At 42.8% G+C, this 27,721-nt stretch overlaps 1 protein-coding gene across 1 annotated transcript; it reads right to left on the bottom strand.

The window, feature by feature from the left end:
• Positions 1-10,537: 10,537 nt before the first annotated feature.
• TRIM4 (tripartite motif containing 4) lies at positions 10,538-27,702 on the bottom strand. The gene is made up of 6 exons (XM_032430815.1): positions 27,117-27,702; positions 20,876-20,971; positions 20,023-20,253; positions 15,848-15,870; positions 15,514-15,611; positions 10,538-12,101 (listed from the first exon to the last, which is right to left on the bottom strand). The coding sequence occupies exons 1-6, from the start codon at positions 27,507-27,509 to the stop codon at positions 11,515-11,517; spliced, it is 1,428 nt and encodes a 475-aa protein (XP_032286706.1). The 5' UTR covers positions 27,510-27,702; the 3' UTR covers positions 10,538-11,514.
• Positions 27,703-27,721: the final 19 nt, after the last annotated feature.

Consider the following 27,721-nt stretch of genomic DNA (forward strand, 5'->3'; position numbering starts at 1 on the left):
ATGGAATTTTGTGTCCTCTTATGGGGAAATGCTTGGTGTGTTTTATATCCTCTTCTTAGGAAAAGGTTAATATGTTTTTGGTTGTACATGGGATAGGTGTATCATGTTAGGTGGAAGAGTAACTTGGTATTGCCTTTATCTGGAGATTAAATATGGTTTAAAGAGTTGTGTAAAGGTGCCAAGTGGACACATAACAAAGCCACCATATTTATATACCTGAACACAAATAAGAGATACGTCCTGCGTAGACCTGAGAGCCTTCAAATCAGAATGATAAAACTAGGATTATAACATTTAATCCGCCAGATTTTCCAGTCAGCCCTTTATCTAATTCTTATGTGAATACTGATCATAATGATAGCTTGGTCTCCATGGTGAAGCCCAACTCAATAATAGTCCAAATTGATCCCTAGAATATCCACACCATCCCTCTTTGTGTTTTTCCTCCTGAACATTTCCCTAGATTTTCATGCATTCCAGATTATCTACTTAAATTGTAAAGCAGATAACTCAGAACTCAGTGTGTTCTTCAGAGTATAATTTAACCAGTAAGAAAGAGGTCCCATTTATTATTCTCTCTCTCCATATTAATGCAGCCTAGGATTATCTTTTTGGGCCACCACCTCCTATTGCTATTGCAAACTTAGCCTCTTGTGGACTAAGAGCCCAACTTTCTCCATGCTCCCTCCAATCATTCCAACCCAGTCAAAACACCCATATTTTGCTTTTACTTAGGTGTCCATACTCTCCCCTATCTATCTCCTTCCTCCTCAGTTTCCAGCTTTCTCTGTAAGGCTCCATAGTGTAAGCTTTTCCATCACCTGATTCATGTCTCTCTTCCTCTCTTAGGCAAATTTCCTGATAATTTCCCATTCTGATTTGTAGCCCTCTCGTGACTTTTTCTTCTGCCTTCTCTGGCAACTTTCTTCATGGACTGACTGAATATCACCCCGTGACTAAAGAGATGAGGAAATAAGCTGACAATGCCAGAGGATGCCCTAGTTTCTAGTAAAGGTTTCCTAGACACCTCAAGCCCCAGTATTAGCTTACCTGGCGTTCCCTCTGCAGAGACTTGTGGGCAGAACAAGTATAGAAGTGGAATGGAGAGGGCTGAATAGGTCCACACTGACTCACACACTGGCCACTGATCATTCAAACAGGTCTTTCCTGAGGTGCTCATCAGACTTCCTTGTCTGATTCTGAAAATCTCCATTTACTGGTGGAATGGCATAGAAGATACTTTCTTACACAGTCACCATTGTTGACACTAATTATCCTAGTGACTGAGTATCACCAGGAGCAATAGTAACTGTAATTCTGTAATGCTTTTGCAATCTGTGCTCAGATTTTGAACTCCAGTAGTACACATCAGGACAGATTAAGTAATTAAACTTCTTTAACCTCTACCAGTGGGCCTTTGAATCATGCATATGCTTCCTCTGCCTCTAAACATATATCTGAGCCACTGCTCATCCCAAAATGGCAATGCAAGCTTGGGCAATAAGAATTTGCATTAATGTGACCTGATTAAGAAGCTACATTAAGGGCGCCTGAGTGGCTCAGTCGTTAAGCGTCTGCCTTCGGCTCAGGTCATGATCCCAGAGTCCTGGGATCGAGTCCCACATCGGGCTCCCTGCTCAGCGGGAAGCCTGCTTCCCCCTCTCCCACTCCCCCTGCTTGTGTTCCTGCTCTCGCTGTCTCTGTCAAATAAATAAATAAAATCTTTAAAAAAAAAAAAAAAAAAGCTACATTAAATACTAGTTTAATCATCAATGAGTCCAGAGTTGAAATAAAATCTGTTTTGGATTTTCTCCTATTTTTAATCACTTAAGGCACTCTCTTCTTAGCTTTATACCTTCTTTCCTGATTAATAAAATAAGAACTTTTTCTAGCACTGGCATTTTTAGGATAAGCCCCTTCTTAACTGCATGAATGATTCTTCAGCAGGAATCATAGGGGTTAGAATAAGGATAAACTTGACCTGACATGGACCAATCTTGAGGACAGAGGAGCACCATCTGTGAGAAATAGAACATCCCCCTAACCCAGGGGACCTATGATGTCAGCTGAGGCAAACTGAGGACACTAAATATATGGCATCAGGGATCCCAACCCAGAGGACACATCGTGAATCTCTTCTGGAAACCATTACTCAAGATGCCAATTAGACTTGTTATATGCATCGAGATAAGCATTCCCAAAGGGCTTTGCTTGAAGTTTGCTTGTAGGGGTCAGGGAAATGAGCTCTTTTGAGGAGTGTTAGTCTGAAGATAACATGGGAATATCTTCTCCAAGGGCCAATTAACCATGGAGTCAAATAATCCTTAGAGTCCTGGCTTGTTTTTCATCTCAGAACCCAGATCTCTCTAGCCCCTTTCCATCCAACCCTTTTGAGAGCACAGTCTGGGAAAGATCTAGTCCCTATTTGCCCACAACACACTTTAGAGGGTTTCCCCATGTGCCATATCATGGAAAAGAAGTCAAGGAATGGAGGCAGGCAGTTACCGCTAGTCTTTTCCACCCTGACTGTGGGCCAAACTCCAATTTTACAGACTACATTAATATGTGAAGAGATTTCAGATGCAGAAGTTAACGTCTTCTTTTTCATTTACTACCATCTCATTCTCATACCCTGCTCTTCCTCTCCATTACAGGGGTATGTTGAGCTGTTCTTTGTTTCTCTATCTCAACTCAGACACTAAAATGTCTTACTTCACTGAGCTTAGCTTGTTGTTTATTCTTTGAGTAGATTCAGTATATCATTACTTTCTTCAAAACCTACTGTCGGGGCACCTGGCTGGCTCAGTCACTAGAACATGTGACTCTTGACCTCAGGGTTGTAAGTTTGAGCCCCACATTGGGTGTAGAGATTACTTAAAAATAATCTAAAAAAAAAAAACCTACTGTCCAATACTTTTACCTGGTACTCTCACTCACCAGAATGTAATCTCTCTCTAAGTAAAGCAGCTATACCATTTATATAATTCATAATTTATTTGAAGAATAATGATGAGCATCTGCTGTGTCCCAAGCACTGTACTGGGAAGCATGTGTACAGTGATTAACATGCAAGTATAGTCCCTTTCCCCATGGGACTTACAGATAAAGCAAATAAATAAATATATCATGTTGGACTAAGAGTTTGCACTAATCAATACTCTTGTGACAATACTCAACTGACATAAAACAAAACTTATACTATCTTAAGGGAAGGGTATGGAATCATAGCAATGAATGGGATAGAACTGATCTCAGAATCAGCTAGATTCAGTAACATGAATACTGTGAGTGTCTTCTTTTCCCATCTTTCATCTTGGCTTGGCTCTCCGTGTTGCTATTCTCTCAGGCATTTGTATATAGAGGGTATACATACAGCTGGAAGCCCTGATGCCATCCTTACAGCTTCACATCCAATGCCCCACTACCTCCAAGTCAGAAAACTCCAGGGAAAAATCTGTTCAACAGTTTAGCCTGGTGGCCACCCCTGGGAGCAATCACTGTGTGCCAGAGCCTGAAGTAAAATAATGGACTTGCCTGGGACAGGTGCCCACCTCTTGCAGGGGTTGGAGAAGTAGGGCGGTAATGAAACCACCAGAATCACATGGATCTGGAGCAAAGTGGTATCACAAAGAAACTGTGGTTGTGAAGGTGTGACTTTAACAGAAGTAGGGAAAGAGGCCATAAAGGACAAAACAGTGCATGCCCCCTACTGAAGTGTCATAAAGAAGAATTCACTATGCTAGAGTAAAGCAGGGAGGCCACTATATTAGACTGGGTCATAAGGGAAAGCCTCTTTAAAGAAGTGGCATCAGGGCAGCTTGGGTGGCTCAGTCAGTTAAGCATCCAACTTGTGATTTCGACTGGTTGTGATCTCATGGCTCATGAGATCCAGCCCCATGTGGGGCTCCGCACTCAGCGGGGAGTCTGCTTGAGATTCTCTCTCTCCCTCTGCCCCTCCCCCCACGCATGCACACTCACTCTGTGTCTCTTTCTCAAATACATAAATCTTAAAAAAAAAAAGTGGCCCCTAAGCTAAGATCTCTGAATCAGGTTAAGGGTTACCCAGGTAATCAAAAGCAAAAAGAGGTCCAGATAAAGGCAAAGACATGCAAAATCCATGAGTTGAGACAATTCATGCTGTACCTGAAGAGCTGAAAGAAAGCCAAAGTGACAGGAGCTATAGTGAGGAGAGAGGTAGGAAATGACATCAGGGAAGTAAGCATGAGTTCAAAAAGAGAAAAAGCAAGACCTAGAAGATTTTATTCAGAGTTTTTAGAAAGCTTCTTAACAAGATAAAACTTACCTGTTTTGAAGGTCACACTATATGATGCATAAGGGTGGACATATACCAGCGGATAAAGACAGAGGCAGGGTGGCCATTTATGAGGCTCTTGCTCTATTCCAAGGAGAAGCAATAGTGCTTTGGACTAAGATTGTAGCAGGGAATAATTTCAAGATATTTTGGGAGGATGCCATTAACATAACCTGATGATTTGTTTAATGTGGGAGTTGAGCATAAGGGACTCCCATGATAGAAGACTAATAAAACTGCTTTTTAAAACAAGTTTAAGGATATCATGTAAAATTATTAATGAGAGAAACTATTAGGACAAAAATATACAACTTTCAGGGCGCCTGGGTGGCTCAGTCGTTAAGCGTCTGCCTTCGGCTCAGGTCATGGTCCCAGGGTCCTGGGATCGAGCCCCGCATCGGGCTCCCTGCTCCGCGGGGAGCCTGCTTCTCCCTCTCCCGCTCCCCCCTCTTGTGCTCTCTCTCTCTCTCACTCTCTCTCTCAAATAAATAAATAAAATCTTTAAAAAAAAAAAAAAGTAGATATATGTATAAAGATTTAAAAAATAAGAGCAGAAAACATATGAATACAATGTGACAGAATTCAGGACAAAGATAGCTCGGCTATTAATAAATGTAAACAGACTTCCCCAGTTATTCACAGAAGAGGATTTTTCAAATTAGGTCATAAAGCAAAATTGAACTCTATGCAATATATTTATTTTTTACTGTAACTCTAAAAAAAGCAGTTCATAAAGCTAAAAATAAAAGGAGGGCAGAGCTAAATGAAAATTTTAAAAACTAAGGATTCTGATCTTACCATCTGAAAAACTGGAATTCAATTCCAAAGGCATGAAAAGACAAAACACTGTAATGTTAAAGGGTATTCTCTGAAGTGTATATAACATCAAAATTTTAATCTGTAAGAGACTGTAAAAGTGGGTGCAATCTATAATGAAAATATGAGCAGTTATGAAATGTAAGCAACAACACTTAATAAAGCAAATTATAGGAACTAGAAGGAGATACAGAGTCACTGGAGGAAGAAAACTTTAATCCACCTCTCAGTCTAAGATTAGGGGGACAAAGACGTAAGTCAAGACTAGAGAAAACAAAGATACTTAACCAACATAAGAAGATAGCTCGAACCTGGGTGGTGCAGTGATTAAGCAGAGGATTATAGGGTCACGTACCCTGAGTTCAAATCCCAATTCTACTACTTACTGGCTGTGTGGTCTCAGGCAAGTTACTTCAACAACTGTGCTTATTTCCTCTTGAAAAATGATGGTAAAAATAATACATACTTCACAGAATTTTATGAGAATTCAGTAAGTTAATATGTCTAAAACACATAGAATGGTGTCATGGTGCCTGTTACATAATAAGTGCTATGTGATTGTGAGCTATTATATCCACGAGAATAATGAATGTAAGCTCTATGAGGACAGTGATTTGTCTGTTTCCTTCATTGGTGTATTCTCAGTACCTAAAACAGAATTTGAGTTTTATGACCACAAATAATTTTATATAACCACATTACCAAGAGTGGTTAGGAAAAAAGCCAAAATTTAACTATGTTTGAATTTCTCTGCTCATACAGCCGCGTTATTTATGATAATGTATATTACACATTTAAGTTATACAATTTAGAATATGACAAGTTTTAAGGTACTCAAGAATTCCAATTAAGTAAAATCTGTTGTCTAGTGAAAATAGAACAAGAGGGAAAGAGATGGTTCAAGCATGAGAAAAATCCTTTTCTAATTGCTTAAAACATACTTGTAGGGACGTCTGCTTCTGAAGATGGAGTAACATGGGTGAGATTTTCCCTTCTGCCTGAAATAACAAAAAAACCCCACAAAATGTATGAAACCACAATTTAAGACACTGGACATCAGATTTTTAAAAAAAGGACAGTGATCCCTGCCTTAAGAGTTTCAGGCTTCAGTGCTGGAAGAAACCAGGTGGAACCAAACCAACTCCCTGATTTGAGGAGATAAGAGTAGATAGTCTGAAAATTCCAAGCTTACTGGAGTTTGTAGAGCAGAGTATGCTAGAGAGGAAAACTGCATAGAGCGTGAAACCCAGAGATGTGCAGGAGCTTTCCCTTGGGTATTTAGCAGATTATTGACCAGCATATGTGCTTGATGCAACTACCCAAGACTTGGAACAGTACTTGGACCTGGACCAGGCCAGTAGTAGTGCCTGTTCCCACCACCAAACCAGAAAACCATTTTCAGAGTATGGGTGTAATATGCAGAAGGGTCTTGAGGAATAATTAGACGTAGACTACACCCTGCTAAGGTTCTGCCCAACAAATCCTAAAAAAAGATCCAAAAGGATTCAGTTCCCAATACCCTAATTGCGTTCCAGAACAAAGCTTGAGGGTAGATTCAGATTTTTCAAAAATGTACACTGTAAACCCTATAGCAATGACTAAAAATGTTTTTAAAAGAAGTATAAATAATAAGTAGAGGAAATAAAATGAATTTTATTTTTTAAATACATAATAAAACTAGAGGCAGAAAAAGGAAGAAACTAATAAAGAACTAGCAGAATGGTATTTTTTATCCAACTATATCAAAGAGTAATTTTTTTTGCAGTTTTATACCTTTATTTGACAATCAGCGGTTAGTTCTCATACACATTATCTGTAGATTTTTGAAAGTGGTGACAAGTACATAGGTAAACAACGTAGAGCTTGTTGGTGAATCTTCATCCTGTTTTTTTTGGACAACCACACATGGATATGGTATGGAACATTCCTTATTCCTTTGGTCCAGACAGCTTTGTTGAGCCTGGTGTCAATGGGCACATCTTGAGTTCCCATCTCCTTCACGGAAAATTCCCAGATTTGAGTGCCCAAGGGGCACGCTTCTTGAAACCCACTCCGTGGATGCTTGTGAATGTTGATGGTGTAATCTCTACCTTATTGATGACAGAACAGCCCTTCTTCTCACCACCCTTCTTTGAGAGAGTCATTCTGCCGGGCCCAGGTTGGAAAGAAACAATAACTTTCTTCTTTTTTCTCATCACAGCAAATGCGCTTTAATACCCATCACCCATCTAGCCCATCCCCCACCCACTCCCTCCATCAACCCTGAATTTGTTCTCTATCATTAAGAGTTATTTATGGCTTGTTTCCCTCTCTCCTCTTTTTCCTTACCCCCTTCCCAAATGTTCATCTGTTTTCTTTCTTAAATTCCTCATAGGAGTGAGATCAAATGGTGTCTGTCTTTCTCTGACTTATTTCTCTTAGCATTATACTCTCTAGTTCCATCCATGTTGTTGCAAATGGCATGATTTCATGCTTTTTGATGGCTGAATATTCATAATACAGATATATAGATACATACACACACACACACAACACCACATCTTTATCCATTCATCAGTCGATGGACATTTGGGCTCTCTCCATAGTTTGCCTATTGTTGATAATGCTACTGTAAACATCAGGGTGCATGTACCCCAAAAACGATAACTTTATTTTATTTTAGTTTTTTAAATGATTTTATTTATTTATTTGACAGAGAGAGACACAGCGAGAGAGGGAACACAAGCAAGGGGGAGTGGGAGAGGGAGAAGCGGGCTTCCCGCTGAGCAGGGAGCCCAATGCGGGGCTTGATCCCAGGACCCTGGGATCATGACCTGAGCCGAAGGCAGACGCTTAACCGACTGAGCCACCCAGGCGCCCCAAAATGATAACTTTAAAGGTGAATAGTTCAACAGTTAAGAACGGAAAGACTAGATGATTTAAAGGGAAAAAAAAAAAAAAAAGCAAGTGGTTCTCCAGAAAAATAGAACCAATAGGATGGATCAGTGGCCACTGGCTCACGTGACCATGGAGGCCAAAAAGTTCCATGGTGCTGTCTGCAAGCTGGAGATCCAGGGAAGCTGGTGTGTATGTAATTCAGTCTGAGTCCAAAGACCTGAAAACTAGAGGAACTAATGGTGTAAGTTCCAGTTCGGGTCCAAAGGCTCAAAAATCGGGTGGCAATGGTCTAAGTCCCAGTCCAAGTCTGAAGGCCCAAGAACCAGGGGTACCAATGTCCCAGGGCAGAAGATGGATGTCCCAGCTCAAGCAGAGGAGAAACTCGCCCTTCTGCTGCCTCTTTTTCTATTCAGGCTCACAGTTGATTGGATGATGTCTACCCACTTTGGTGAAAATGATCTTTTTTACTCAGTCTATCGGTTCAAATGCTAATCTCTCCTGGAAACACCTTCACAGACATACCCAGAAATGTTTTAACGGCTGTCTAGGCACCCCTTAGTGAAGTGGACACAACCATTACAGAGGTCTACAAGAAGCCTATTCTGATAGACTTGCAGCTTCAGCTCCTACATGTAAAGAATTTGGAAGTCATAACTCATATCCTTACAAGAAAAAGATGAGAAAACTGAAAATCAATGGCTTTTCTTGGACCTGTGGGAGAACTAAGGTTGCATGACAAATTGCCACCCCAAGATCTGGATAGACAGGCAAATCCACAGAGTCAAAGCTGAGATCTCCTTATCTGAAGCAAAATCCACCGGAGCCATAAACTTGTAGGAATACTTAAATAGTAATTTTGAATTGCTGGAGGTTGACTGTGGGCTAGCTTAAGGGTGAGAAACTTCTGGGAGCCGCAGTGTTGGAGGGGTGGAGAGCATATATTCATAGCAAGAGCCTAGTCTCCAGGGGAGATTTTAGCAGAGCCTTGTCCATGGTCACACAGTACACCCACCACCTTTATAGAGTGCAAGTATAGGCTGAAATCAGAGATAGTCAAGATCATCTGGAGAAAGTGCAGGATAAACAGTCGTTGCCAAACTGTCTTCTGGGAAGTCTTAGTTGCTGCTTCCTGAGCTAGTTTCTGTGGTGAAATAAGCTTGAGAAATCCTATGTAATAAATACCTCTCCAAGTAAGTCATAATGTATTAACATAGTAAAGACTCAGAGAAATCCCTAAGTAACATTGAAAACTATTACAAGTTCATTTTCAATTCTGTTTGTACATCAGAGGCATCGTAAGAGTTTATTTCATTTTTAGTAAATACACCTGTGTCCCATCCCCTACTTGAAAGGGGCCAATATCAAGACTTAAAAGAGGCAAAAGAATGTTAATAAAATAGAGCAAGAGAATAATATTTTTCTCAGTAAAAGATGCAAGTTCTTTAATAATAATGAAGGAAACCACAATGTGTCAGCCCAAAATAGGTCTCTTTGGCATAAAAATCATTTTGAGCTGAAGGCAATTAAGAGCAGCAAACCCAGAAAAAGCTCCCCTTTCCTGCCAAATGGAAGGATATAAATTCCCCTTTTACTGGAGACCGCACCAACAAGGAATCTGCAAAAAACATTTACTCCATTAGTTTCCTCACATGCATTTACCTTCCCACAGTCTGCCACCCTTTGCAGGCTGTTTTTCCTGTCATTTCTCCACAAATGTATTGTTCTTTTAAAGATACTATGTAAGCCACAATTCTAAGCCTCCACTTTGAGTTACTCTTCATTTTAGGTTTTTCCTGCTTGGTGTGTGCTGCGTGTGTTAATAAACTGTTTTTCTCTTATTAATCTGACATTTTGCTAGATCCCAGCTGAAAACCTAAGACTGGTAGAGGTAAAGTCTGCCTTCCCCACAGTATGCAGGTGGGCTCATGAAGCCTTGAGAAAGGAGGAAATGGTTTGGAATCACTGCCACCAGAGATGTAAAAGGAAGTCAAGGGATGAAAAAATGAAGTTGTTCACCAAGCAGCTCAAAGAACCCACCTGAAGTCAGAGAGCAAGACTTTGTAATAGAACCAGTCAACCTGGCTCAACAGCCCCAGAGGAGGATGGAGGAAAGGTAGTGATGAGTTTCCCAAGGACTGGAAATGAATAAGGCAGATACTGGAGGAAGTCCTGGTGGGCAAGTGTACTGGTTTCCTAAGACTCCGTAACAAACCATAAACTGGGTGGCTTGACATAACAGAAGTTTATTGTCTCACAATTTATTGTCTTCCTTGTAGAAAGAGGATTTTATTTATTTTTTTTTTATTTTTTTTATTTTTTATTGTTATGTTAATCCCCATACATTACATCATTAGTTTTAGATATAGTGTTCCATGATTCATTGTTTGTGCATAACACCCAGTGCTCCATGCAGAACGTGCCCTCCTCAATACCCATCACCAGGCTAACCCATCCTCCCACCCCCCTCCCCTCTAGAACCCTCAGTTTGTTTTTCAGAGTCCATCGTCTCTCATGGTTCTTCTCCCCCTCCGATTTCCCCCCCTTCATTCTTCCCCTCCTGCTACATTCTTCTTCTTCTTTTTTTGAAAGAGGATTTTAATTTCCCTCTCCCACACCGAACTTCTGCAGGAGTCAGAGCACGTTACCAAAGAGGCCAGCAGCACAGTCTGAACACTTAGCAAGTGTGTCCCAACGTTTTAGGTGTGATGTTAACAGCCTGCGTAAACAACGTAAGAATCTGACCGATGGGTAACAAAATGCACACTTGAGGGCACAGACATGGCCAGGTGAAGAAGAGTCACAGCGCAGAGTAAGGGAAGATTTCCTTAACTTTCTGATCCAGAAAAGTGAGAGGTCTCACTACTTCCTGGAGAGAAGAGGAATTACATGACTGCACAGAAACAGAGTCTACAAAGCTGTCCAATTTCAGGGAAAGTGAGGCAATCCTATACCAAAAGGCAACCTGAACTGCCTTATACAGTAAGGGAGCAGTCATCTCCTGTAATAAGGAATGTCAGATTAAGGAAATTCCAAGAGCCCAGGGATGCCAGCGAAGACCATGTTTCTTCTGCCTGTGCACTGTCACTGTGCTCTCCTCAGCTCGGAGACAGCTGCTGGCATCAGAAGAGGGGCTGTGTCTCCTCAAACACCTCTTTCTTAAAGCTACAGAATCTTGCCCCAGAAGCGCCTTAGAAAATGTCTCCTCCCAGCTCACTGGCCAGCACTGCCTCACGTGGGGCTGCTTCTCCTGAAGCCCAAGGACGGTGCTCCCCCGACAGTTCCGTCAGAAGAACTAGAAGAGGAGGAGGGAAGTGCAGCAAGTGGCTGCTGGAAAGGCAACCAATGGGTCCGCCATCCCTGTGTGCGTACAGCACGCGCAGGGAGCTGAGCGAATGGACGGTACGGACGTGCCGCCTGGACCAGTATGTATGAAGAGAGAAGAGGGCCGAGGGATGCACGTCCCTGCGCTGGGGTACACGGAGAGGTTCTCGGGCAGGGGAGGAACAGCCTCATTTCCCACCCGTCACTGCCGGGATGACTAAAGATGCTAATGGACTCAACCAAAAAAATGGCCGGAGGCGGGAGACGAGAGGACAAGAGAAGGTGTGTAGATGCGTGCCATCCACAGCGCTATAGAAGGAGATGTTCCCAGCCCCAGAATCGAGGAAAACTCCCACCCGGTTAAGAGCAAGCTCTTGCTTGGTAGGACTTACAGAATTGCTTGTCAGGGGCCAATAGCCAGCGGAACCCCAAAAGATAGCCCAGATGCCCACACTGGGGCCCATTTCTGAAGCATTAGCAAGCTCCATGACGTCCTCCCGACACACCCCGACAGCAATCTCCAGGTTATCCCGGGTCTCAACTTCCCAGTAATGTTTCCCTGAAGTGAAAACATTTTTTCCCAAAACACAGGGTAAGTGCTGAAATCTTCCCACAAACTGTGCAGTCCTCTGAGAGTTCCTCCATCCACTGATGTAGCTCCATGCTGAAGAAAACAACGGCCAAGAACTGGCCGATGCTCCATTTTTCATGTATCTCCCATCCTGGGAGAAGACAAGCTTGGGATGAGCCGTGTCTTCAGCTGCACTTACAGCCACTGCAGAGAAAATGAGAGTGGCGATTTATAATGTGACAGCTTACCACCAACCGTCCTCCAGAAACGCCCCTCTTTTCCAGCTTCAGTTCCGTGTGTCTCCTAATAAGAACTGTTAGGGATGAGACTCCCCACTGCCTCTCAACTGATCCTCGGCTGGGCCTGGCAGGCCATAGTGCGGCCTCAAGCACAGTGAAATCTTCATTTCCCTTCTGCTCTAAACGACTAAGACCTAAAAACAGGGAGCTCATTGTTTCATGGCCCCAGGTCTTCACAATCAGCATCAAATTGGAAGAAACACTACCAGATTCTGACTTGTTCAATCAGGACCAGACCAGGACGGCGGACAGGATGGTGCTTTGCACTGGGACACAGAGGTGGCACTGTTAACAAGTTTTCTCTTCACTGGTTCCAGTTGTTCACTGGGCATCTCCACAGGCCCCTGACAGATCACTCAAAATTCAACTCACTATCCTGTCCCCTTGCATCCTCTTGGGACTCCTACCCCTTCCCATGCAGACGTCTTCTTGTCTTCTGCGTTCTCTGATCTGTAAGAGCACTAACTCCACCTGAACATGCACACCTTGAAATCTTAAGGTTATCTGACTCCTCTTTCCCTCTGACCCTGGATGGGTTATTTGTCACCAAGTCCTATCAATCCCACCTCTGAAATACCACTCAGGTTCTCTGCCTCTTCTCCATCCCACTGCCACCATCTTCACTCAGACCTCTGGCATCCCCCACTTTAACTGTCTGACTTCCTCCCTGGCCTCCCTGCCTCCCAATCCTCTTCCTCCCAGACTCTCCATGTCTCTCTAGTTTATTGAGCCCTATTTTTTTAATTGGGAATGGATGTTAGGTGCTGACGAATGCTTTTTCTGCATCTACTGAAGTGATCATATAGTTTTCCTTTTTTTAGTTTGCTAATGTGAATTACACTGATTTTTCAAATGTTAAACCAACCCTGCTTTTCTAGAATAAAACCCATTTGGTTGTGACGCATTATCTATAAATATGTTAGGTTCAATTTGCTAAAATTATCTTCAGAATTCTTCTGTGTCCATGAAGGACACTGTCTATAGCCCTTTTCTCTTGTAATGTCTTTGTCTGATTTGGGTATCATGATAATGCAGGCTGCATTAGACTGAATTGGGCATTGTTCCCTCTTTAGTTTTTTGTTAAGAGTTCATGTAGAATGGAGATTTATTTCTGAAAAGTTTGGTAAATTCAGAGAAATGGGACATCATCTTTTTTTTCCATCTTAAGTAACATGTCCTTTGTCTCTTCTTGCATCAAAAATGTCCTCTTTACACTGGTGTTTGGTGTAGTTCCTCTCATATTTCTTGTGCTTAGGGCTTGTCGAGCTTATTGGATCTGTGGACTAATGGTCTTCACCAAATGTGGAAAATTTGGGGACATTCTTTTTTTATTTTTTTTAAGATTTTATTTATTTGAGAGAGAGAGAAAAAAAAAATGAGTGGGGGAGGGAGGAGCAGAGGGAAAAGCAGACTTCCTGCTGAGGAGGGAGCCCAACACAGGGCTTGAACCCAGGACCGACCCTGAGATGAAGACCTGAGCCGAAGGCAGACGCTTAACCCAATGAGCCACCCTTGCACCCTGGGGCCATTATTCCTTCAGATGTTTTTCCTGTCTCATCCGCATCCTACTCATCTCCTCAGGGATCCCACGTACCACACATAAGACTGCATGAGATTGTCCCCCAGCTCACCAAGGCTCTTTTCATGGTTTAAGGTTTTTTCCTGTGTGTTTCATTTTGTAGTTTCCGCTGCTGCATCTTCAAATTCGATAATCTTTTTTCCTGCAACATCTAATCATCTATTAATCCCAACCAGTGTATTCCTCTCAATCACTGTAGTTTTATCTCCAGAGGTTTGACCAGGGACTTTTTTAGATCTTCCATGTCTCCAAATACTTCTTTATAGGATAGCTGTATTAAAGTCCTTCTGTGCTTATTCTAACATCTGGTCAATCCTGGGTCAGTACCAATCAATTATTCTCATTATGGGTCATGCTTTCCTACCTCTTTGCATGCCTAGTTATCTTTGACTGGATGCCAGACATTGTGAATTTACATGGTTAGGTACTCATTTTTTAAAATCTTAAGCTTTGTCCTGGGATGCAGTTACTTGGAAATAATTTGATCCTTTTGGATCTGGTGTTCATGATTTATAAGGTGGGTCCAAAGCAGTGCTCAGTGTAGGGTTAATTATTCCCCACTAATGAGGCAAGATTTTCCCAGGAATTGAGAGTTTTCTAGTCTGGCTGCTAGGAACAGGCATTGTTTGGGCCCTGTGGGAGCACCAGGAACTGTTCTTTCTAATCATTTTGGAAACGTCCTTCCTCAGTCTAAGGTAGTTTTTCACAAGCATTTGCTGGTCAGTACTCTGCTAAATACTCAGGGGGCGCCTCTGTAGATCATTGCCCTCTGGATGGCTCTCTCCTCGCCAGTACCCTGCAAGCTCTCACTGCTTAGTCCTCCCTGGACTCCGCTCCATTCCTCAACCTGGCTCCACCTCCACTACCCTCCCCGCCCCCCACAGTGGCCTGGAAGCTCTTTTCAGGCTGGAGGCTGGAGCCATCACAGAGCTCACCTCATTGTCTCACATTTCCTTGTCCTGTACTGCCTGAGATCCAGGGTTGGGAAAACGGTTATTTCATGTACCGTGTCTGTTTTATTTTAGTTTTTTTAGTTAGCTAAGTTTCAGGCTGAAGAGTAAATCCAGTCCCCAATACTTCATCCACCACATGGTTCTTCATCAGGTGTGTGCACGAGAGAATTGCCTGTGCAGCATTTACAACACCTACATGCCTTGGCAATTCCCTGGAGATCCAGTAAATTTATCTTCAGACTTTCCTATATTCACCATCTCAACCTCAGCTCCTGCCTTTTCCCACAAAGTACCTTATGGTTTAGTTACATTGGATACCTACCCCTCCATTTTCTCCACAGCTTAGCTCATGCTGCTCCTTCTGCTTACATGAGTACACCTCCGTTTTCCACTTGGCAAACTCCTATTCATCCATCAAATCCCAGAACAATGTCACCTCTGTGTGGAAACTTCCCCACTTCACCCCCAACAGAGCTCTTTCTCTGACATTCCATAATATTTTACTCATACATTGATAAACAGTAGATCTCACTATGTTACAGTAAGCGATTGGAGTCTGTCTCTCCAGTTTACTTGAATTCTTAGAAATAGGTCTTTTTCTTTCTGTATAACTAGCACCTTATACACACGGTGTGTGTTAAGTAAATGCTTCTTGAATGAAGCATATATCCATGTATTCTAGTTATCACCATTTTTCCTGACCCTCCCGCTAGCTGCATGTTCTGTTTCCTCTTTCCTTTCTAAAGTTTTCTCAGTGCTTATTCTCTTAAAGATTTCTTGCTTACCTTGGAATCGCTTCAGCATTTCCTTCATCATTGGTATCTGGCACACAGTGTTCATCGTTAGAACTTCAAGGGAATAGCTCACATCCTGGTTCTCACTCCTAAGGAAAGTACAGAAGGCTGCTCTTCTTAGGAGACAACTCAGGCAGCCAAGGCCCCCAACTCCCACTTAAGGTTCCAAGCCCAAAGCTCAGACCACCACTCGCCCATTCCCCCTTGCGAAAGTGAGCAGTGGAATTCCTTCCCCACTGACTCTCAGGTGTGCCCAGACTGTTCTCTGGAGCCCAGGCCTGTTTCCCCTCCACTCAGGCCCCCATGAAAAAGCAGCAGCTCATACCTGGTCAACACATCTTTTGGATTCTGTGAAGAGAAGAAAAACATAAGTGAGTTACGTCCCCTCCTCCCGAGATCTGGTACTCAACTTTGTGAGCAGGTATTTCTCTGTCGATCGCTTTTGTTAATGTCACGTATGATCTCATGCTGCCAAAGCCAATGGATTGAACACACGGTGTCTTTTTCTCCACATGACCCCTCTGCGCTGTTTGACAATGGTAACCAATCCCTTTCTTGAAACCCTACTCTTTCTCCTTTGGCTCTCTGACACTAACTCTCTCCTGGCTTTTTGCCTACTTGTCCATCTATTGTCTTTCACCCACAGACAATAACAAGTGTTGGTGAGGATGTGGTGGGAATACAAAATGGTTCGGCCACTTTGGAAAACAGTTTGGCAGTTTCTAAAAAAACTAAATATAAATATACGATACAGCCCAGCAATTCTGCTCCTACTATCTACCCGAGAGAAATGAGTGTATGTCCAGACGAAGAATGGCAGGCGAATGTTCACATCAGCATCATCATTCATAAGAGCCAAAAGGTGGAGATAACCCAAATGTCCATCAATTGGTGAACCGATAAACAAAATGTGACATATTCTATAATAAAATACTCTTTAGGAATAAAAAAAGGAATATAAATACAATACTAATGAATGCTACAACATGAATGAGCCTCAGAAACATTATAAATGAAAGATTCCATGCACAAAAGATCACGTACTGTATGACTCTGTTTATAGATATATTTAGAAAAGGAAATCTATGGAGTCAGAAAGTAGGTTGTCTGGGGCTGGAAGCAGCAACAGAGATTAACTATAAACAAGCACCAAGTGATCTTACTGGGGTGATGGAAATGCTCTAAAACTGGACTTCGGTAAGGTTTCCACAACTTGGTAAAATCGCTTATTTAGTTATAAAAAAAGTACACTTAAAATGGGTGAATTATAAGATATGTACATTATACTTCAAGAAAGCTAAAAAAAAAATATCAAAATGGTTCATTGCCACATGAAACAGTACTCAACCTCATTAGTCATTAGGGAAAGAATCTACCTTTTGGGAGGAGGGCAGGGGTGCCGACTGAGGGCCTAAGAGAACATTCCGTACCATCCGGGACGGCTGCAGCTACAGAACTGACCACGGGTACGACTGAGCATACAGAGCGACTGGATTCCTCACACACTGCACGTAACAGCGGCAAATGATGCAACCACTTTGGAAAATAGTTTGGAATCATCTACTAAAGCTGACCCAACGTACGCCCTGGGACTAGGAAATGCTTTTGCAGATACACAACTGACAGAAAGGTGGACATAAGTGCACCAAAAAAGACATGCTCATAACTGTTTTTTAGTTAACAGTAAAAAGTAGAAACAACCCACATTTTGCTACCAGTAGAGTAAATAGTATGTTTTGGTAATAGTAATACAATGGAATACTCTACATTGGGGTTTTTCAACCTCGGCAATGTTAACATTTGGGGCTGGACAGGTCTTTGCTGGGAGCTGGAGGCGAGGCGTGTCTGCACATCATAGGATGTTTAGCAGCGTCCACGGCCTCCACCCACTAGATGCTGGTAGAAGCCACCCCCAACTGGTGACAACCAAAAAGGTCTCCAACACTGCCCCCTGGGGGAGCAAAATCGCTCCAGGTTGGGACGTGCTACTCAGTGATCGGAACAAACTGCCATCTATAACGACATGGGCTAATCTCACAACATAATGTTGAGCAAAAGCAGCACATACTGCAAGACTCTTACTCAAAAACAGGCAAGATGAAACTGTGTGAAAAGTCTGGAGGGAGAACAGCCTCGCAGAAAAGGGAAGGGGTGTTGACTGGGCCACGCGGAGGGTGTCTGGCAGGCTACACATGTTCTATTACTTGACTTGGCTGGTGGTTTCATGGATGGGTCCCTTGGGGATAATCTGTCAAGTTTATGATTTATACATTTTTCTCTACGGACGTTACACTTAAAATGTTTTTAAACATGTTTATTGTATTATGACAATAAAAGTGATGCTGTCTGAATCCGTGCACACAAATAATATTTAAAGGGGAAAGTATAGCTTAAAAACATTTACCAGCAAAAAAAAGGGTCAATGTAGATGACTAAGCATGCCAGCTCCAGAGGCCGAGAAAGAGCGAGAGCTACAGAGCAAACCCACGAACTAATAAAACATAACAATAATAAAAACAAGAAGAGCAGATATCAATGATGTCACTGCAGCATTACTTCTAGTGGTAATGGTATTAGGGCAACCTGGATTTCCATCACTGGAAGAAGGAACTGGCAAAATGTTGTGGATGGACACATGGGTCCAACATATATGGCAACAGGAATGGATCTTAAAAACATAGTGAGTGCCTAAGGAAAAAAGTGAGAGACGGAATGCAACATGATGAAATCACTACATAAATTAAAAATACATAAACCAAAGCAATACTTTGTATTGCGCAAGAACACATTCAAATAAAAAGATAAAAATTAGGAATAACAGTATTTTTTTTTATGTTCCTTTTTTTTTTTTTTTTTGCATGTGTCTATAGTTCCAAGAATGGAAGTGACTTACAGACTAAAAATGAAGGAATAAAGGAAAAAATAGATGGACAAGGGAACAGATCAGTAAAATAAGTTCTCTTAGACCCTGAGACTCTATGATCCAGTTCTATCTTCTTTAAACATTTACCTACCTTTGCCCTTATATTGGCTGATAGACTTTTTTGTAAGCATTCTGCTAGCTCATGTGTCTCCTTGAAGTTTGAAATTCTAAGCGGATATTAAACCTATATTGAACAAAACTGTTTAAATGTGTTATTTCAAAGATTCTGCTAGAGTTTACATTTGGATATGTAACTGGAACTTCATGGCTCAAGCAAGTTGAGAAAGTTCTAGACAATGCTTGGAAATCATTACACTTCAATGGCATGTAACACCCTGCTAGAAATTTCCTGCTGAAAATAACTGGTAAGTGGGTTCCTGTGTCTCTCTTCCTTAAAGGTAGAAGAGAATATTGTCTCCTGATAAGGAAAAAAAAAAAAAAATCATAGATTGAAGGGCCCCTTCAATGGTTCTTTCCTCTCCAGTCACATCATATGGAAGAAAGAGAGGTTCTGAGGAATCTAAGACCAAAGGGATTATCTCAGCAGAAAAAAAAGATGGTCACAAATGTTGGATTCTATCCAAAAAATGAAATAGCTATAAAGACACTTACCTGCTGAGCATATAAAGGTAAAGATTAACTCCAAGGAAGGATAATAAACTGGCTTAAAAGTCCCAAATCTAAGTGCTAATGAATTACTTTTTTTTTTTTTTTTTTTTTACTTTTTCTTTTTTAGTAGGCTCCACGCCCAATGTGGGGCTTGAACTCTCAACCCTAAGATCAAAAGTCACATGCTCTACTGAATGAGTCAGCCAGACACTCCTAAGTGCTAATGAATTAGAATTACAACCCTTTAAAGGCTGCTGGATATTAGAAATTATTTAAATGAATATACCAATCAAAATCTGGGGCTAAGAGCAAAGTTATTATCAAGGTATGATTGTAATGATTAAAAATTAGTAAGAGGGCGCCTGGGTGGCTCAGTCAGTTAAGCGTCTGCCTTCAGCGCAGATCATGATCCCAGAGTCCTGAGATCGAGCCCCATGTCAGGCTCCCTGCTCACCGGGGAGTCTGCTTCTCCCTCTGCCTCTGTACCTTTCCCTGCTCATTTTCTCTCTGTCTCTCTCTCTCTCAAATAAATAAAATCTTTAATAAAATAAAATAAAATCTTTAAAAAATAATAAATAAATTAGTAAGAAAGATAAATTTATCTTAAAAACTGTTGATACACTTACCTACTTTGTGATTTTAGGTTGCTTTGTTTTACTATTTTAACAAATTATAAATGTACAAATAAGATGAATGGAAAAGTCTTAGATGTGCTTCAGATCCTATGCAAACGATTAGCCCAAGTGAACCTAGGTATCTCATAATACCTGAGCTCAGCATACCTAACTTTCACATTCATTTCCTTTGAAAGGTTAATCTTTGATTCTTTAATGACAGTAGTATCATAATTACCAACAGAGAGAAAACATTTCTTCTATGAAACCCACTCACCAGGAAAGACATGCAGCTCTAAAGACACGCGGAGTTTAGTGAGTGGTGCTAACCCATCCCTCCCCAGCTTGTCTCACCTGAAGCAGCTCCAGGGTGGAGCTCTCGCTCTTCTCCTTGACCTCTAAGATGAGCTGCTTCAAGGAAGTGATTTTCTGATGGAGCTTTAATTTGTTCTCATTCTGTTTCTTCTTCGCCTCTTCTTCTTCTTTGCTCAGTCTCTGAAGAAACAGCTGCTCTTCTTCTGCCAAGAAGTGGTGCAGCTTTGCAAACTCTGCACTGATCGTCATTCGCTGATTCTTCATCTTCTCCTAGAGCCACAGGGGATTTGCTCAGTCTTTGTTCTGCCTTGTTCTTGCTCCTCAGTTCCGAGCATGAGACTCCCCAGCAACCCATGGTGCTTCCACCCTAATCCCCTCCCCCAGAAAGCTCCTGCCTACCCTCCCCAGATTTCTGCTAATCTCTTTGTATCAGCCTGTGTAGTATTAGTTCATTCTTTGTAACGTTTCAGTCTCTACTACTGATGGCAATGCCTTGTTTGTATATTTTTTAAACTAAAATACACTTTCACATTTATTATTTAGTTTAGCCTCCAGAACACCTACAGTTTAGTTTCGTTAAACCTTTAGATGTGCACGCGTGCGCATCATGCCTCCCAACTAAACTAGTCTCTCTGAAAGCAAAGCCCATTTACTTTCCACAATGCCGTGGACCCAAACCAACAACAATGTATATTTAGGAAAAAGTAGGAAGGAGATGGGCACTACCTTACAGACATGGGGATAAAGTATGTGAAACTCCCATCCCCCAAAACCACAGGTCAAAAGAGACACTTCCTGTTCTATCACCTTATCTGCAAGGAGCCTGACAACTATTCCCAACAACACCAAAGGGTCCCGGGGGCAAGAAATGCCCAACGGCTTCTGCTGTTACCTTCCACTTGGTAGCATTTTTCATTTCCATGTCCTGAAAATATACGGCTTTCAGCATCTTGTCCTTCAGACTAGACTGAGTCTTAAGAAGCTTTTCCTGCCGGGAGAAATACATATCAGAGAAACCCTCTTCCCCAGCATCCTGCTTGTTCAAGAGCTAAAAGTCACCTAATCCAAACGGAACAACATTGAGAAAATGTTGAAAACAGTTACAGACCTAGGCATAAAAAGTATTCTGGTCTGAAATTTCATAACACTATATAGAGTCTGCCTATTAAGTTGGCAAAAAATGAAAACTGTTAAAGGATTAATAAATACCTAATATTGGCAAGGGAGGCCTCTGACGCTGCAACAGTAAGAGATTTTTGTAAAGAGGTGCCATCTTCAGTTAGACAACATATAGTACATTAGTAATAAAAAAAATAATAAATTAAATAAATAAATTCTCATACAAGAAAAAGACAAGAAACAAAAGAAAGGTGCCATCTTTCTGAAGGGCAACTGAAAGGATTTAGAACCATTTAAAATGTACATAATCCTACTTCCAATAATCTGTGCAAAGAAACACTGGCAAAAATAGTATGTATAGTAATGGTCACTGCAGCATGATTCACTATCCATCAATGGGGAATTATGAAATAAATTATGGTGTATTGCCACTCTATACCAATCTCAGGTAGCTCTCAATATACTGACATGTTATATTAAGTAAAAAAACTAAGCTGTTAGACAATAATATTGCATAATTCTGTTTTGAAAAGAATAAATACATACGTACTTGTGTGTGTTTGTATTTTTTTTAAGATTTATTTATTTTAGAGAGAAAGAGAGAGAGAGTGGGCACATGTGAGCAGGGAGAGGAGCAGAGGGAAAGAAGAGTGAGCAGACACCCCGCTGAGGCGCAGAGCCCTCCACCAGGCTCAATCCTACCACCCCAAGACCATGCCTTGAAATGAAACCAGGAGCCAGATGCTCAACAAACTGAGCCACCCAGGTGCCCCGGGTATGTGTTTGTATTTAAATCGAAAAATCTGGAAGAATATATACCTAAGTAGTATTAACACTGGTTATTTCTGGGGAATAGAAATGTCTTAGAAGTTGGGGCAGGAGGGACTAAAAATTTTATAAATTTCTGTTTTGTTTGATTTTCTACAAGAGGCATATACCATTGTGTAATTTAAAAACCTGAATGGGTGGCGCCTGGGTGGCTTAGTTGTTAAGCGTCTGCCTTCGGCTCAGGTCATGATCCCAGGGTCCTGGGATCAAGCCCCACATCGGGCTCCCCGCTCTGCGTGAAGCCTGCTTCTCCCTCTCCCACTCCCCCTGCTTGTGTTCCCCTCTCGCTGTGTCTCTGTCAAATAAATAAACAAAATCTTTAAAAAGTAAAATTAAAAAAATAAAATAAAAACCTGAATGATGGGGTGCCTAGGTGGCTCAGTCAGGTAAGCATCTGCCTTCAGCTCAGGTCATGATCCCAGGTTCCTGAGATCGAGTCCCACATCGGGCTCCCTGCTCCCTGGGGAGCCTGCTTCGCCCTCTCCCACTCCCTCTACTTGTGCTCTCTCTGACAAATAAATAAAATCTTTATAAATATATACATACATACCTGAATGAGCTATTAAAAAATAAAAGGAGTCAATCAGCATTAACAACGTGGGCTGTGGAGGGGCAGCACCTGGTAGAAGATGAGACGTGACCTCAGACGTATCAGGCAGGTTAGAGGCACACACACAAGAGGAAAACCAGCAGGTGGGGCGCCTGGGTGGCTCAGGGGGTTTGGCGTCTGCCTTCAGCTCAGGTCATGATCCCGGAGTCCCGGGATGGAGCCCCGCGCATTGGGCTCCCTGCTCAGTGGGGAGTCTGCTTCTCCCTTTGCTGCCCAACCCCCACCCTGATCATGCTCTCACTCTCTCTCTCAAATAAATAAATAAAATCTTAAAGAAAAAAAAAAAGGAAAACCAGCCGGAACTGGTAACCAAATGGCTGCAGGAGGAAGGAGTCCAGATTTAGCCCCTGGGTTCTGGCTTGACAACTAGAAGGACTGTGGGCTATTTACCAAATTAGGAAATACAGGGAAATGAGCGGTATGTAAATGGAAGGTGGGAAATTATATTCGACTTGAATAAATTGAGTTTGAGCTGTGTTGGGGACATCCCAATGGGTACAGTTAGCAGTTAAGGGTCAAGAAAGAGATCTAAGGGGTGCCTGGGTGGCTCAGTTGGTGAAGCGTCTGCCTTCGGTTCAGGTCATGATCTCAAGGTCCTGAGACTGAGCCCACGTCAGGCTCCCTGCTCAGCGGGGGAGTCTGCTTCTCCCTCTCCCTCTGCCTCTCCCCCCACCCTCATGTGCGCTCTCTCTCTCTCTCAAATAAAATCTTTAAAAAAAAAAAGAAAGAAAGAAAGAAAGAAAGAGATCTGAGCTGCAGAAGCAGACTGGGGGGTTAGAGCACCGGCAGCAGGTGAAGCCAGGATATGAGTAAAATCCCCCAGTAAGAGTCTATCAAGAAGGGGATCCAGGCTGGAACTGGGAACAACTGCATTTAAGGGGGATGCAGAGGATGAACATCCTGCCAAGAAGCTAAGATGAGTGGTGGCTGGTGAAAAACCAAGAAAGGATGGTTTCTTCTACACCAAAGCAAGAGAAAATTTAAATAAAAACTGGTGAAGACTGTCAAATGCTGCAGAGTGGCCGAGGGCGGCTTTCTGAAGTGTGAATGTATGTCAAAATAAAAAGCTGAAAGAAAGACAGAAATGAACAGAACTAAGAAATAAGCATGACTTTTTTTTTTTAATTCTTCCCTAGGAGAATAATGAACACTAGTAGGTATCATTTTTCTTCTGATCATTTACAAATGACAATGGCTAAAACAAAGCGAGATCACTGAAAAGAGTGACAGCTCCAAAGCTGGCGAGGGTGTGCAGCAACTAGGGCTCGAATACGATGCCGGTGGCTGTGTGAAGGGCAACCACCACTCTGGGTAAAGGTCTGGCATCAAACTAAACATACATCAATCCCAGCCCCAGTGGTTCTACTCCTAGATGTGCATCCACAAAAAGACCCGTATGAGAATACACCAGTTTTGTTCCTAAGAGCCAAAAACTGGACACAGCCCAGGTACACAGTGATGGAAAGATGGATAAACAAATTGTGGTACAGTCATAGAACGGAATACGACGCAGCAGTGAAAAGTAACAGACTACTGATACGCACCAAAAAATGGGTGAATCTCAAAATATGCTGAGCAAAAGGAACCTGTACAGAGGAGCACAGACTATATGAAGTTCCAGAACAGGCAAAACTAATCTTCAGTGGAAAAAAATTAGAACAGTGGTCGGGTGGGGGGAGGGAGCAGAGATTAACTGAGAAAAAGAGGGTGGAGGAACTTTCTGGGGTGATGATAATTTTTTTTTTTTTTTAAGATTTTAAGTAATCTCCACACCCAATGTGGAGCTTGAACTTGCAACTCCAAGATCAAGAGTCACGTGCTCCACCGACTGAGCCAGTCAGGCGCCCAGGTAATGTTGTTTATCTTGAGAAGGACTTAGGGTGCCCAGGTGTACACATTTGCCAAAGGTCAGCAAATGTACACTAAAGATGTGTATATTTAATTGTATTAAATGTTACGTCAGAAAATATCACAAATGTTAAGTGCGATTGATGGTATGCATGCTAAAGTATAGGAGGAAGTCTGCAATTAACTTTAAATGCCTCAAAAGGAAGTAAGAATTGATGAGAAAAGGCGGATAGGTAGGTGATAAATAGAGTAAAATGCAAATGGCAGAATCTAGATGAGGGTCTACTGGTGTTAATAAAATTCTTCCAATTTTCACGTTTGCTTGGAAACTGCATATTAAAATGTTGGGCGGGGGTTTGAAATTAGGTTGTACATCACAAAACCACCTGTGCTATTTTCTTTCTAATACAATGTTGTCTAACATTATGTAATCTACTTATTACCCCTAATTGTTAACTTAAATAGGTATATAATCCTGCTACTTGGGAAGCTATTTCAAGTAATTTTATTCCTTTATCACTGATATAACTGCTACTTTGTGATCACTGTCAAATTTGACGTATATGGGAGGCCTGTAATCAGATAGCTGTTTTGAATGTGACCAAGATTTCTTTTAAAGTTTTCACTTTTACTTAATAATGAAAAGATAACCGGGGCACCTGGGTGGCTCAGTCCGTTAAGCGGCTGCCTTCGGCTCAGGTCATGATCCTGGGGTCTTGGGATTGAGCCCCACATCCAGCTCCCTGCTCAGCGCAGAGCCTGCTTCTCCCTCTCCATCTGCCTGCCACTCTGCCTACTTGTGCTCTCTCTCTCTCTGTCAAATAAATAAATAAAATCTTTAAAAATAATAATAATAATGAAAAGATAATCATCTTTTAAATAGAGTTTTTCAATTTTTTAAAAGCCCTTAACTGGGGCGCCTGGGTGGCTCAGTCGTTGGGCATCTGCCTTCGGCTCAGGTCATGGTCCCAGGGTCCTGGGATCGAGCCCCGCATCGGGCTCCCTGCTCCGCAGGAAGCCTGATTCTCTCTCTCCCGCTCCCCCTTCTTGTGTTCCCTCTCTTGCTGTGTCTCTCTCTGTCAGATAAATAAAATCTTCAAAAAAAAAAAAAAAAGCCCTTAACAATTCCAGTATGGAAAAAAAAAAATTCCAGTATGCATGAAATATCCTGTATTGACTCTCCTAAGACTTTTGGAATCCTGCCACAGTTGGAATCTGAATAGGGCCCCCGAATAGGGCCCCTGAATAAAAATGGGAATTCTGGGGACATTAGAAAACTCGTTCCCTGCAATAACAGAAACTGCCACGAGATGGCAGGAGGGCAACACCAAGCAGTTCTTCAACCCTACCTAATTCCCATGCTCTTCCTCCCTCTACACTCCGGAAGTATTGAGCAACTTCCAGTCCTCTAACATTTATCACCTGCCATTCCAAGCCACCACACTGCAGAATATGCTGTTCCCTTGACCCGAATATCCTCTCCCTACCTATTGTACTCACCCTTCAGGAGTGAGTTCACATTCAACTCTGTGAAACCATTTCTCACTCCTCACTGATCAACCTCAGACCTGCTATGTACTCCATACAAACTTGGATAATTCACTCACACACTGAAATTTTTTGCCTACATGCTTATGTCTCCTACAAGATAAGACCTATGTCTTTCTTATCCGTTTATGTCCAGACCCTAGAACAATGCCTGGCAGACAGTAGTGAGTTACTGAGTGGATGTATACTTTGTAGTGCCACTTTGCATACCTCCTGTTTGTGATCAATTGATAAAACTGTACAGCATTTTATAGTTTACAAAACACTTTAACTTGTATCATTAAACTCGTATATTCAACCAGTACTTACTAGAAACCAATTCTGTCGGAGACCACTGGAGTTACACCATAGAAGGGGGTAGGACTACCCTGGAAAGGATGATCAAGGAAGGTCTTCAAGCTAAAAGCCAAAAAGATGTAAAGGATGGAAGGTGGGGGTAGAGAAAGAAATCAGGCTTGAAACAAAAGCAAGAAAGCAGTGTGGCTGGAGCAGAGTAAGATAAACTGATTTATTCAACTGAAACTCCTTAACCCATAAAATAGGCAGGACAGATAATCTCCAAATTCAAACATTAAGTGGTTTTTCCCAACTGCTGAAGGAAGCTGGTAACAAACCCCAGCCTCGTCACTCCAAGCCCGGCTTTTCCCAAATCCTCAGTTGTCTGTTACACCTGTAGGTATATACCTGCGCTGTCCAATACAGCACCATTAGCCAGGTGAGCACCTAAAATGTGGATGGTCCCACCTGACACGTGCTGTAAACGTAAACACAGATTTCAAAGGCCCATTATGAAAAACAAGAGGAAAATATCTCACTGATAACTTTTCATAGCGATTTACTGTTGAATGATAAGTTTGGATAACTGGGTTCAATAAAATATAGTATTAAAGTTAGCATCACCCGTTTCTTTTTACCACTAGGAAAGTTTTATCATATACGTGGTTCGCATCCTGTTTCTATTGGACAGCACTGGGATACACGCTCTCGGTTTGACGGTCTTAAACTAGGAGCTCCCAGGGCCAGTACCATGAAAATTCTATGCAGACCCTCCCCATCCCAGTTTTAAGCCCAGCTCTGAGATCTGTGTGACGCTTAACTTCTTTGCTGGGTACTTTCATGAGAATGAGGTAAACAGGACACGTTCCCGGGAGCAGCGGCAGCCCCGCTACGGCCCGCTCACCCGGTAGCTGCAGAAGGCCTCGTCGATGGGCGCCAGGGTGTGCGCCTGGTGCTCCCGGGACTCCCTGCACACCAAGCACACGGGCCGCTGGTCCTCCTCGCAGAAGAGCCGCAGCGCTTCCCGGTGGCGGCCGCACTGGCCGGGGGGCACGGAGCCCTGGGGCCGGCGCCGCGTCCTCTCCGTCAGCCGGGCCAGGGCCCAGTTGGGCCGCAGCGCGGCGGGCAGCGAAGGCTGCCGGCACTCGGGGCAGGGGAACGAGCCGCCGCCCGGCGCCCAGCTGGGGTGCAGGCAGGCGCGGCAGAAGTTGTGGCCGCACTCGATGGACACCGGGTCCTCGAAATAGTCCAGGCAGATGGAGCAGGTCAGGTCCTCCCGCAGGTCCTCGGCTTCCATGCCGCTTCTCTGCCCCGGGTTCGGGTCCGACGCTGGGCGCTGGCGCGGCCGGCGGCCGGGAGGGGAAAGTGTGGCCCCTCCCTCGGGGACTCCGGACCCAGTCTGGGCGCGCGCCGGCGGAGCAGCGACCCCCGCTCGTGCGCGCGCTGCGGGGCCTGAGCGCGAGCCCGGCGGCAGCAGGATTTCCGCGACGCGAGGGCGGGGCGAGGCGG

Source organism: Phoca vitulina, unplaced genomic scaffold (genome assembly GCF_004348235.1).
Source record: "Phoca vitulina isolate PV1807 unplaced genomic scaffold, GSC_HSeal_1.0 scaffold45, whole genome shotgun sequence".
NCBI classification, from domain to species: Eukaryota; Metazoa; Chordata; class Mammalia; order Carnivora; family Phocidae; genus Phoca; species Phoca vitulina.

Excerpts from the sequence above, each read along its gene's own strand:
- TRIM4 (XM_032430815.1), bottom strand. The coding sequence starts at position 27,509 with ATGGAAGCCGAGGACCTGCGGGAGGACCTGACCTGCTCCATCTGCCTG. Across the intron at positions 20,254-20,875 it reads AAAATGCTACCAAGTGGAAG|GAGAAGATGAAGAATCAGCG; the intron begins GTAACAGCAGAA and ends CTGTGGCTCTAG. Across the intron at positions 15,871-20,022 it reads CCACCCTGGAGCTGCTTCAG|AATCCAAAAGATGTGTTGAC; the intron begins GTGAGACAAGCT and ends TTCTCTTCACAG.